A 12,784-nucleotide genomic window follows, 5' to 3' on the forward strand; every position below is an offset into this window, starting at 1 on the left:
CTGGCAGGATAATCCCAACCCACAAGTATTTAACATTCTGCTTTTAAAATATATGTGATAAATAGTTCCCTTTAGAGACACAAAACATGTGTACATTTCTACTCCAGGTCCACGATGAGTTTTACCATCTCAACTGATTAAAGATCCTATGACTCTAAAGAGAAGTTCGTTATTGTAAAGATTCCTTTCCTATGCTTAGGTGATCTTTGTTCTAGTTCAGTTTTTAAATTACTTTAATACGTAATTAATGGTATTACTATCCTTTCCAAGTATTAATGGTATTACCCTATCCTTTCGAAAATAGTACTGGATCAACATTTTTTAAGCATTGTACTACCCGTTTTTAAAATTAAGTAACATTTATTTTTCCTTTTTAATGACCACTTTAGCTGATGTAAATTTAAATTATTTTATGTATCAATTCAATAGGTCCCTTCCATTTAACTACCCTTTAATATCTATATGTGTGGAGAACGTTATTATAATTAATTCTTCTATTGCTATAGTAATTGGGATCAATATATTTATAGGTGGTCTTTAAGATACCAAACAAAGTTTAGGAGGTTAAATATATAATTATTTAAACTATTTTCTAGAACAGAATCAGCTAGCTCACCATCTTGCTGCCATCCAGAGATGCTGCCCTGTTTATACTATTTTTATTTGGAAAGGGAACCAATGTTTTCAATGACCAGGTAGCATGTGGAAGATCCGCTGGTTTGTGATTGTGCCTTATGTAAACATTTTAATATCGGATCCCTAAAATCCAGAGGCTCCCCCAAAGGGGATTAAAACTAAATCCTCTCTCTCTATTACAGTAGTGGATTAACTGTGTATTCTCTCTGTGGCTGCTTTGCTCCCTGAAGGCTACAACAAAAAGACTCAGTGCTCCTTAAACATGCTGTGGAATTGGAGGTTGTAATTGGAGATTTCCAAAGGACAAGAGTAAAAATGACACACTATAAAGGTTGAATATTTTCTGATGAATCTTTCTTAAAGAAGGACCAGTTCAAACCCCTTGTATAAACTCCCAGATAATCTAAACTCAAAAGAAGTGGAATTAAAAAGAGGCGCAGTCTCCTTTCAGAAACCCAGAGAAGTAAGTGGAGAAAATGTGTCCGCATTAAAAGGTCATGGAATTATGTGCTTAAAATTTGTAAATCAGTAGGTATGGTTTTGTTCATGTGTTTCATGATTCTTGTCTTCAATTTTCCCATTTTGGATATGTTAGAGTGCCTTTGAGGAGAAAGAAAAGGTTCATCATTTTTAATGCATTTGACCGTAAGTTGTCTCCAAATGCCAGAAATCTGTGTTAAACCATAAATCACTAATCCAAAGACTTCTCCGAGATTTTAGCAAGGCCCAACCAGGTATGAGACAGCACTCTGTTAACGATATGAATCACATCACCTTCTTTCTCACCTCGCCCCAGTCTAGAGTAAACCGCATGGATTTCTCCAGAAGGGAAACACAAGTAACCTCCTGAGGAGCGTCCTGGTTGCTGAAGGGTTAAGGGAGCGGTTGGAACCGCCGGAGCGTCGGGGGATTCCAGGGCGGGCGCTGGGGCTGCAGGCGCCGCCGAGCGCGCGCGCAGACCCTCCAATAAACACAAAGGAGGGCCTGGGGAATAGAAACCCAAATCCACTTGTAATCGTACAAGAGATTCGGGCATAATTACTTGAGCAACCTAGATTAAGATTGATGAGCCTTTAAAGTGGTTCTTCAGATCGACCGCCTCACCCTTTGGAAAGAAAAACCTGGTGGAGCCGAGGTGGACCCCACCCCGCCAGGCTGCGCGGAGAAAGCGCCCGCCCGAGACCGGGGCCGGGAGTCTGCGAGCTCCGGGGCTCGTCTGGGCACCGAAAGCCGTGAAGTGAACGCACGGGCTGTGCGTTAGTTTGACCCGGGTGGAAGCTGACACTGACACAGTTTGCTTCCGAGCCGCCCATTTAACCCAGAGGGAAGCCGGCCTAGTCCCTCCTACCCTCCAGCAGCAGGACCGGCCGGCTGTGTGCGGGACGGGGGCAGACTCGGTGTGTGCTGTGCTGTGCTGTCTCGGTCTCCCGCGCCCCGCGGCCGGCGACCCTGGCGGCGCGGGCGGGTCTGCGCGCCCAGGGCCCCCGGCAGAGGCCTGCGCGGCCGCGGGACGTCTGACTTGCTGTTGCCCTTCTCCTGTTACTGTGACTCATTCGAGTGAGGAAATGGAAGGGATTATGATGCGCCCTTGCTACTGAAAAGTGAATAGGTTCTGAGTCCAAGTCACACTTCAGCCCAGGATGGCGAGCAATGCCACCTTTCTGGGGGGCTTTAAAGGGAGAATTTAAGTAGTACCCCTTTGGATTAATATTCCAATATATGAAATTAGTGGTTTCCGACCTTAATTCACCTTGAATTCGAAGCAAGGACGCTAGTAGGGACTTTCAGTGACGCCTTTAGTACCTTTTCTTTAAAAAGTTGTAAAGTAACGCTTTCCAGCGCTTTGTTCTAACGTCTTACATTTACATCACTTGGCGGATCCGCTGTGAGAAAATGACTACTAACATTTTTTTCGTTCTTTTTTACATAAAAACTTTGATGCCGTGTGTACGCGTGTGTTTGTGTCGGGCCTTAGGACGCCGATATTAAATTAATCTTCTTCGAAATTCACATGTCTCAGTACAGTGGATTTTGTATATTTAGGCCCTCCCCCCGCCCCCATCCTCTCGCCTCTCCTCGGGGAGCCCCGCTGCTGAGGGCACCGGCCCTGCCGGCGGCTGGTCGTCGGGGGCAGCGGGACTGCAGCGGAGGGCCTCTGGGAACCCGGGCTTTAGGGAACCCGTTCTGCGCTTTTAAGTTGGTTAATGGCAGCGCCTCACCAACCATGTAGGATTCCCAGGCGGAGGTTGAACGTTTATTAGGTATCCTGACCTCCTGGGTTTTTATGGAATTATTTATCTCTAGTCTTGTTAAAAGGTAATGTATAAAAGCCAAGAAGACCTTATCTCACATGAAAATAGCTTGTCGCACAGTATAAGCAACATTGTTTTAGCGCATCTTTAAAAATAAAAACCCGTGGTACCCTTCTGGGAGGGAGCGGGAGAGGGCCACAGGGTGCACCCTGACTCCCTTGCCCCTGTCTTGCAGGCCCAGTGGTTCTCAGCACCCCTGCCCAGCTCATCGCTCCCGTGGTGGTGGCCAAGGGGACTCTGTCCATCACCACGACAGAAATCTACTTCGAGGTAGATGAGGATGATCCTGCCTTCAAAAAGATCGACACGAAAGTGAGTTAAAGCGATTCCTTGTACCGTACTGGTGGCTTTTGGCCAAAAGTGGTTTTCAATTTTGCTTGTTTTTAATTGACAGTGGGGGAGGGGAGCACGTTCTCCTCTTTCTCATAGAAAATAAACGAAATAACATATGCTTTCTTTATGGAATTGAAGAATATATTAATGAGTTTAAATCCTGTATTGCCAAAGCATGCACATTTGAAGTTTTTCTGTGAGCGCCTTTGTGTGCACTTGGGCAGATCTGGTAGTTAAGCTAATTGCTCTCAAGTCCCAGGGGTACAGCATTTCAGGCTGAGACTGCGTAGGGAAGGTCTTAAGAAATTTCTTATTAAGATCACTTTTAATTTTCAAAACTACAGTTTATAGTGAATTATTATTTATTGAAAAGTTATAAGGAAACTGGGGGGAAGCCAATTAGATACAAATCCATCTCCATTATTACATTCATTTTTTCATCTCTTGAAATAAGAATATAGGTTTCACATGTGGGTATTAGAGGAAAGAAACTGATTCTCTCAGCTTTGATTTTGAATGTGTATGTATACAGCATGCATTGGCACTCAGATATTTAAAGATTGTACTCTTCTTTGGGTGTAATGGCAGAAAATACATATAACATATATTAAATTTTATTGTGCAGATTTTATATTCCTGAGCAGTAGTGTAGCTCTACACATCAGCACTTTCTTCTGAGATCCATTTTCTTGTTTTAATTTTCATGTTACTATACAATTTGCAAACTTTTTCTGAATTTAAGAATTCAAGAGCATTAAGTGTCATGCTAAATATTCTGCATCATTTTGCAAAGGTCTTCCTTAAAGTGTTTTCAGAGGCGGTTATTCTAAGTCAAAGACAAATATTCCCACAGATCCAGAACGTTATTATGTTTAATTCAGATACTGAAATAAAACATAAAACAGTATTTATAGACTAGCAACTGAAATTCTAAAATTTACTATCATCTGAATTAACTGTCTTAAGGCTCATCGGTGATCAGCCCTTTCAGCACTTGTTGACTATTAAAATATTCCCAGTGGATTGTCACAGGATTCTTTTTACTTCCAACTAAAAAGCAGTGAATTTTTTTTTTAAATGAATGTACTGTATTTAATTTTAAACAATTTAAAGTTTGTCTTTATGTTTTTATCATTAGCCCTATGAAATAAAACAGAATTTTGAATTTCTGATTAATTTATTCTACTAATAGAACCCTTATTGCATAAAACAAGATTTGACATAAAATATATTGGTCAGAAATGATCTTCATTATATTAGTGTAGTTTTCATATACAAATTTCAAAAGTTTCATTATAATTTTAAATTCATTTCCTCTGAGTCAACCTGATTTTTAACTTGTAATCTCTACTGTCATGATAGGTTTTTTTCCTTTATCAAAAATGCTGCAGAAATATTAACCAGAAAGAGCAAGCTTTCAAAGGTAGATTTAAATGATGTCTGTTGTACAAAGGAGTTATCTTTTAGTTAGCAACTGAGGGTAGATCATCCTCTGTAGCTATACCAAAAGATCATTTCTCCAATATTTTGTTTATATTTTTAAATATATCATTAGCATATTTCTTAAAATATTCAAATGGTTGGATTTTCAAAATGAAGCATTACATCGTTTAAAAAAAGTTTAAAGTGAGACACAACTTTTATTTTACTTCATTTATTAGCATCTAATTAAATAAAAACCAGCAACAGAAATTAAAATCTAAATCACAAAAGTAATTATCCAGTGTATTTCAAGTGCATTTTTCAAATATATAATTCAGATTTTCAAGCGTTATTATATAAGCAGAATTCAAATTTCTTTGAATATATTTAAATAACATTTCAAGTATATTTATGGAATGTCAGAAATAGAACAAGCAATATTTGAAACAAAATGTAAACTTTTTAAAGTTCAGACACTTTCAAACACAGATAAAAATACCATGAGGAAATCTACCTTTAAATGATATCTTTGTTAGTGGAGAATGTCTGGAAGTAACCAAAATGGCAATTGAAGTTCTGTTCACCAAATCACAAAACACCAACGTCCACACTTCCAAAGACAATGTGAGATCACAATCTTTGTCACAAATCAAAATATACATTACATTTTTCTTCAGACGGCATATCCAAATCGTGTTTACTCACAGACAGATGCACCTAAATCCCGGGGATTGCTATAATCCTTTGATAGTTAAGACAGTCTTCCCTGTGGTCTTGCATTACAGCCAGGCTGTTTTCCGGGTGTTTACCGCGTAGGTTTTAAGGGAGATAGGAAACTGTGTGGAAAGAAGTCTTCTAATACTTGTGGGTTTGGGCTTTTCTCCATCCCCTTCCACTGCTTCTTTTTCTCCCCTTGGAGGGGGGGGGATGAGATGATGTTTTAAACATTGTATTACTCCTTTTTAAGGAAGAGATTGTTTGCACTGTCGAGTGGAAGAATATTAGGAATCGGATAGGAAGTTCACACTTAATTAGGACATTTTAGCTCTTGATTAAATTGTCCTCTAAAGTTTTTCCAAACTTTTCGGGTTGGTCAGGATCTCTCTTGCCAGTCGCCACGTTTGTTTGGCAGCGTTTTCCAGGGCCGAGTGAGGTTTGCCTTGAAACAGATCTAAGTTCGGTAGAAAGTAGTGGGGACACCGCCGGCACTGCAGGCAGGAGATGAGTTGCAGCAAAATCCCGTTCAGCCGATCGCCCAGGCAAGACTCGTCCCAGTCCGACTCGCGGGGGTGCTTTTCACACTCATAGGAAACCAAAGTCTTCATGTGGTAATTGTTCAGGGGCTGCCCAGGCAGTTCTAGGTGACGATCCCTTAGGGTTTTGAGGATGGAGAGGCACTTCTTTCTGCAGCCCCCCATCTGCAGTCTGTTCTCGGCTTCCGCAAACTGCAGCACCCAGGCGTCGCTCTCGGCCGAGCTCTGCTTGCCGGCCAGGGAGTGGCACTCCTTGGACAAGAGATTGAAACCTTCCGCTTTGACCTCCGCCACCCGGTTGGGTCCCGGCCAGGGGATGTGGGGAAGTGGCCAGTGGGCAGCACTCCTCGGCCAGATCCCGGTGCATTTAAAAGCCGGGGTGATCTGCACCACGTACCTATCTCGGATTCTCAGTTTCACTTCGCTGGTGTCTGCCACCATCTTTACCACATCCCTGTAGCTACATTTGTCTACCGCTTGAGCCACCAGCGTCTGAAACCTGGACCGGATTTTGCGCGCCGAGAGGTAGCCGGAGGCGGTAATGAATTCCACCCAGAGGGACATGCTCCTCTTGCGGCCGTCGCTCAACTTCAGCACCGCGCAGCCGGGCAGCGAGCCGTCGTCCACGAAGTTGAACACCCCCATCTGGTTAAGATAAAGCACCACTTCAAATTCGGTGGGGGAGATGACCTCCAGGCCTTCGTAACGATTGTCCATCTCGTTGAGCGAGCTGATGAAGCGAGGCTCCTGCACTTCCACTTCCTTCAGTACGTCGGAAACTACTTTGCAGACTTCCCGGATAGTTTTGGCAATGGCAGCTTTCCTGGCTTGGCATTTTTCGTTGTAGTATTTATTCAGATGGTAGACCAGCTTGGCCTGGGCTGCGATCATGTTGGGGCAGAGATCCGGATTGTACACCGGAGTCTCGCAGTAAGCTGTGGGATCCAATGCGGCTGCTAGAGCTGGAGCCAACTTCGGTGGAGAAACGGGCCGCAGCGCTCAGAAATGTACCAAAAATGTCTTTCCGAAGTGCTGCAGTGGTGGTTTCCCTGCTGCGGCCGCTTTTCCCTTTCTTTTATCTTTGAGCCCAGCTGGTCTTAAAGTGAAAGGTTGTTCTCCCCCCTCTCTGTCTCTCTTCTTGGTTTAAAGAATCCTTGCGTGAGAGAAACGCATGGAGAGATCACCTTCTCCGTAATAAAAACAAAAGTTGCACTGAGACCCAGGCAAGCTCTTCAAGTAGTCAAAATAATCACCCCCTTCCGTATTTATTTATGCTTTCCCGTAATCATGGTGTGTGCAGGACTGTTAATCAGACGGAGGAAAAGTGTGCTGCGTGTGTGTCGGGGGTGAGTGTGCGTGTGTCTGTGTCAGAAGAAGCTGATGTGGGTTTGTCTAAAAGCCCAGATGCACTCGTGTGGAAATTATAAAGGCAGGGCCAGGCAGGCGGGCGGCCAATCGCCACTGGGCTCGTCACGACAGCCTCCTTCAGCTCCAGCCGGGCTAATTAATCCCCCCTCATGGATATAGGCACACAAACTAAAGGTAGGAGGCTGCTGCCGGCAGAAAACTACCCGGGCCACCTAGACAGCTGGGAAATCAAGAGGAATCTCTCAGCTTTGGTATTACTTGAAGCATATTGACATTTTGAAAAGACTTGGCAATGCGGCTCTTTTCTGTGCTGAAAACCCTGTGTGTCTTTTACCGCTGAAATGCAAATACAGGTGTATTAATGGCCATCCATCAATTGGTGAACTAGATGGGGTTTTCTAAAGCAAAGTAACTAACTTGCATTTAGAGATAATTAATGTCCGTTAATCCTTGGGGTCTTTAAAATGCAGGTTGAAAGTTTACTCTTACAGGCACAGACTACTGGCATATGGAAGTTGGCTTTAGATGGAGTGATACCTGTGTAATTTTCTCATTCCGGATGTTTCTATACGTTAAAATGGGTTTTTTTATAAACGTTTTTGCAGGTACTGTGCTTTTCTTAAACCTATGTTTTTTCTTTATTTGCACTTGTTGAAAGGAATCTAAAAATTATTGAATGTGTTAATGTTGTCTACACTTTAATTTAGAATATTTTTAAAATGTTTGGTACATCCCTCCACTCACCTCTTTGCGCTTTGGTAGACCTACGCAGCATTACCAGCAGGACACTAAGCTGTATAAGAACTTAAGAGCAGTTGAAAAATAAATTATCTCTAGGATTAGAGATATAATTTTAGTGTGATTTCGTAATATCAGCTGTGTTGTCATACAGAAAAAAAGTGAGATCAATCATAGGGGTCAGACGTACTTACAGATAACTGTCCTGAAAATGTGAAGGTTTGAGGTTTCTGGCTTGTTTATAGATGAATAATTAAGGATATATCTCCTGTCTTAAGTGTCCTTAGTGGTGACCTAACAGTAGACTTCTGTGATTTGAGAAAATGGTTATTTTCAAAGAAAATTAATTTACAGATATCCAGGTTTTTTCGATTTAGGCATCATGGGGGGGGATTCTAAATTTTGGAACCTTGAATTAGGAAGGGAAAATGGGTTTACGTACAACTTTCTTTTTTTCTGGTGGTACCAGTCGTGTTCTCAAAGTACAAGAAACTAAAAAAATACTACTACTCAAGGGATATGTAGTGGTTTTTAAACACGGGCGGACTTTTAACTGCCTGACTTTAATGTAAATGCCGTCTCTTTCAAATTAAGAATATTTCCGGGTAACTCATTAGAGCCACTTTTAACAAGCTCTTATTCAAGGCTCCCACTTTTTGCTCAAGCTTCTGATTATTTATGGCACAGATACAGCATTACAAACCACCTATTACTTTATTGTTACACAAAAGTGGTAAGATTGCAAAGTAGCTTAAGACAATACTTCCGTTTGGGGTTCATGGCACCCACCTACTCTGTTCCCCAGGAACCCACCATTCTCTTAGGCTCGGGACTGGAAAATGCCCGAAAGCCCCTCCCCCTTTGCTGGCGTCGCGGGTGAACGCACTGCTACCTTTTGGCAGTTGGAAGAGGAGGCAAATCAGAGCCAGAGAACCTGCGGCCACAACCGAGGAGATGTGCAGGGATCTCTGGGGATGGGCCACCTCCGCCCTCCCCCTGGTCGGGTGCCCAGTCCTCGGGGACGCCTCTCTCGGGTTGCTTGGCACTTTCTGGCCCTCTTGCTTTCCTCTGTCGACTACGGTCCCAAAAGCTTTATTTCTGGGTGCGGGTAATTTAAACCCTGGCTCTCCCCCGGTCTGTTACAGGCCACGCTCTGCCCCCGCACCCCTCGGCCCTGCTCGCCGCCTGGCCGAAGTGCGGTGGCAGCAGAGCCAGGCGCTTTTTGGCCTCCACCGCGGCGCCTGCGGCCAGCGCGCTCTCCCTTGATTTCAGGCTAGAGGTGCTCAAGACCTCACCCCTTTCTTGGGCCACCTGCGAACATCCCCAGTAGTCGAGGATGTGAGGCAGCAGGGGCACACAGGGACCGAAGCGGGAACGGCGCCGCGGCCGCGGGGTTGGGTCTAAGGGGGAAGGACTCGGGCCCGCTAGGGGCGCCGGCCGGGCCTCGCTGGAGCCAGGCGCGCAGGTGGCGCATCTTCAGGGCTCACTGTGTGGCTTAATTGGTTTAAAGCAAAGCTAAACACCGAAGCACTTCGTGCAAACTAATTGCTGCAGCCAGGGCCTTTTCACTAACGATTTGCACTTTGAGAAAGAAAAATGGATGGTGAGGAGAAGACTAAGAAACTCGTTAGTCCTAAACTGCTTCAGGGAAGCGGAGTCATTTGGTGTCAGGAACACCAAGACTGTTTTCTGAGCTGCTTCCTTAAGCACCCGTCACACCCGGAGCTGACGGTGATTTACATAACATAGGATTCACCCGTCCAGTGTGATCACCGTGGGTGAACTGGGCGTCCCAGAATAACACTCTAGTGCAAGTGCCGCTTGTTGCTGCAAAAAGACAGTGATTTTTCAATGACACTGAACACGAGAAGTGAATTGCCTTCTGTAGCCGCATCCTTTGAGTGATCTTAGACACCCTTCATTGTTGAAGGGAAAATTAAACTATTCTGAGGAGTATGTTTTCCATCCTTTAAGTTTACCTGAAATGACCTCTGAAGGGGAATTACAAATAATAGCATATTTTTGTGTGATTCGGCAGATTTTAGTCTAGGTTTTGAAATACATTTGTTTTGTGGGAGTAACTTAACTTTTTTAGTAAACGTTAGTGAAATAATCATTGGCCTATTAAACTAGTTATTTCAAGAGGTTATGCAATACATAGAGATTAAAATTCACATTTATTTATGAGAATTTATAACTCATGGTATTATATATATATTTATGATAAATATAATCTTAGTAGTTGCTATTAGAATAAAAGCCCTGTGTGTAGCCCATGCTTTAGGATAGAAATGCGTAATTGTTTTCAGTTGTGCATGCAGGCATCCTTGACGTGAACTAATAATAGAATGATAATTGCAGAAAACGAGCCTAATTGAAGGGAAAAAACACCCAAGGAATCTCATGATTTAATAATTTGAAATGCTTACATTGGAATAGTATTTGGGATTTTTAACGTCTGACTTTTACATTTCATTTACTTACTTTATCAGGCATCCTTGATTTAAAATGTACCGTTTCTTTAGGGAAAAAAATCCAATAAAGACACAAGCACCCCATTATCATAAATGTTAGTAGTGTTAATGAATATGAAATAATTAAATATTATGATCCTTAACATTTGATGGGTTCAAAATAGCAATGGCAAAACAGCTTTTCCTGAAGTACTATTTCCTAAATAACTTATTTCCCCTTGTGTAGATCTGTTAACTCACATGAGATACCTAAGGTAGCGGGTAAACAGTCTCCTTCTTGAGTTTAAAGAAAATCTCTGTTATCTTGAGAAATGTAGGAATGCTGGGTTTCTTTGTTTTTTAAAAAAAGCTAATTTAAATTTGAATTGCATGTTCACAAATTTCAGCAACTGTAACCTTTCATCTGGAGAAAGGTGTCTGTGAGAGGCTTGCATGCACATGTTCAGTGCTCACATAGACATTGTTTAGTGTTTTTTTAATAATTTGCTAGCTTCTAGTCTATTCACAAGTATTCATGAATTTAAAGTTATATTTTTTTAATATGTGCTTATTACACTGGGGAGATAAAAAGGATATGAAGTTGAGTTTATTACATTATTTATCCCTACTGCTGGAGTGGCTTTGAAGGCTCATTGTACACGTCTGATTTCTTCCCCCCACCCTTTTTTTTAAATGCACCCAGGCTATTTCAACTGTTTCATTCTGCCAGACACAATATATTTCCTTTTTTACACTAGAGAAATTAAAGACAGATATTTGTGCAGGGTTTTCTTTGTGTGTCACATTAAATAAAGTAAAATACTGGGAGTTTTTCTGGTAATCTAATTTGATGGCATCTATACCTTTCTTCCTGTTGTGACTCTTGGTATAAGAATACTTGAAACAAAAGCTGGAAGGCCTCAAAATTTCAGTGATTTCTTCAAGTAACTATTGCATGTTTTAATATCAGGTGTAATACCAAGTCAAGCAGACGATTGAGGTCGCTGCATAATTTGGACCTTGTTTCATTTCTTCAACTAGAGCATCCTGAGAATTATAGTTAATGTTTTTAAAAATGATTCTTCACTTGAGTGATCAAGGCCTTTGCCTCGGTCTTTCTCCTCACCTGCCTAGCATATAACCATATCCTCACAGTTATAGTGGTGAGCATTTTTTTTCTTACAGTGTTGCCTAGTAAACTTGATACTAGTATTATAGGTTTTGAAAAGAAAAGTAACTTTGAGATTAAAGATGGAAGTTTGAAATACACCTTACAACAGTTAGCACCACTGCATGACTTGTAGACTTGAAATAACTCTAGATAGCTGGCCAAAACCTTTCTTTTAGTAGAAAAAGAAATTTAAAGCCTGGCTTGTTTACATAATTGTCTGTATTTCCTCACTTCATTTGCATATGCACACAGAGGTGTAAGATATTTTAAGTTGCATCTGTAAACTAGAAAAAAAATTGGGGGGAGGTTATCAACCTAAAGAATTTTTTATTACTCAGATTATGCTCTCCAACCTTTTCCACATGTATAAGGACAATGGGGTCAGCCATTCATTGATTTGAATATTATAGAAGAAATATGGATTCCAGTATTCTAGTTCCTTATGAACCCTTCAGAAAGTCACTGTTACCCTTCTACTTGGTGAAACTGAAATTGTTTTGTTAGATTTCAGCTTATGTTTTTCATTTGGATATTATAGCAATATTCAAACAAGATAAATGGACTTGTGTGATCCTTCTGTGTATGGTGTGTATACCAGGTATTCCTTAACTCATAAGTAATATGGATTTATAAACATTTGCATATATGACTACTTTTTTAGTATTCTTAATATGCTACATTTTTATTGCTCTCAGAGAAAACAATGGAATCAGATTTGATTAGTGTCTGTTAATCTGTCCATCTGTAGTGAGCCATCCAGGACTGCATTTACCCTCATTACTGTTTCATACTGTGTGTGATTAAACCACTGAAAATATTCAACATGACCTTGAGACTAGAATATGGTATAGAGATAATCAACTTCCAGTGATTGCTTGTCTAAAATAACCTTTCCTATTTCTAATTTATAGTTTTAGCTCTTATTTTTTAATGAATAAAGTAATTCTTCTAAACTAGGATTTATTTTTTTTAATGATCAATAACTGGAGTGATAATTTAGAAAGATAATTATATCAAGTTGAAAACAATTAACTCTTATCATGTAGATTATATGCAATAAAATAAATGGTTTGTAGAAAAAAGAAGAAATTCATTTAT

General features: G+C 41.2%; 2 protein-coding genes across 4 annotated transcripts in view; one reads left to right on the plus strand and one right to left on the minus strand.

Moving 5' to 3' along the window:
• NBEA (neurobeachin) overlaps positions 1 to 12,784 on the plus strand; it is a 754,735-nt gene that overhangs the window by 528,442 nt on the left and 213,509 nt on the right. For all 3 annotated transcript variants that reach the window (XM_053563534.1, XM_053563535.1, XM_053563536.1), the window contains one exon: positions 3,124 to 3,260. In XM_053563534.1, the coding sequence (XP_053419509.1) occupies positions 3,124 to 3,260 (137 nt within the window). The remainder of the gene's footprint in view (positions 1 to 3,123; positions 3,261 to 12,784) is intronic.
• MAB21L1 (mab-21 like 1) lies at positions 4,920 to 7,350 on the minus strand. The gene has a single exon (XM_053563533.1). It carries the CDS (start codon positions 6,845 to 6,847, stop codon positions 5,768 to 5,770), a length of 1,080 nt encoding a protein of 359 aa, XP_053419508.1. The 5' UTR covers positions 6,848 to 7,350; the 3' UTR covers positions 4,920 to 5,767.

This window comes from Nycticebus coucang, chromosome 15 (genome assembly GCF_027406575.1).
Source record: "Nycticebus coucang isolate mNycCou1 chromosome 15, mNycCou1.pri, whole genome shotgun sequence".
NCBI lineage: Eukaryota > Metazoa > Chordata > Mammalia > Primates > Lorisidae > Nycticebus > Nycticebus coucang.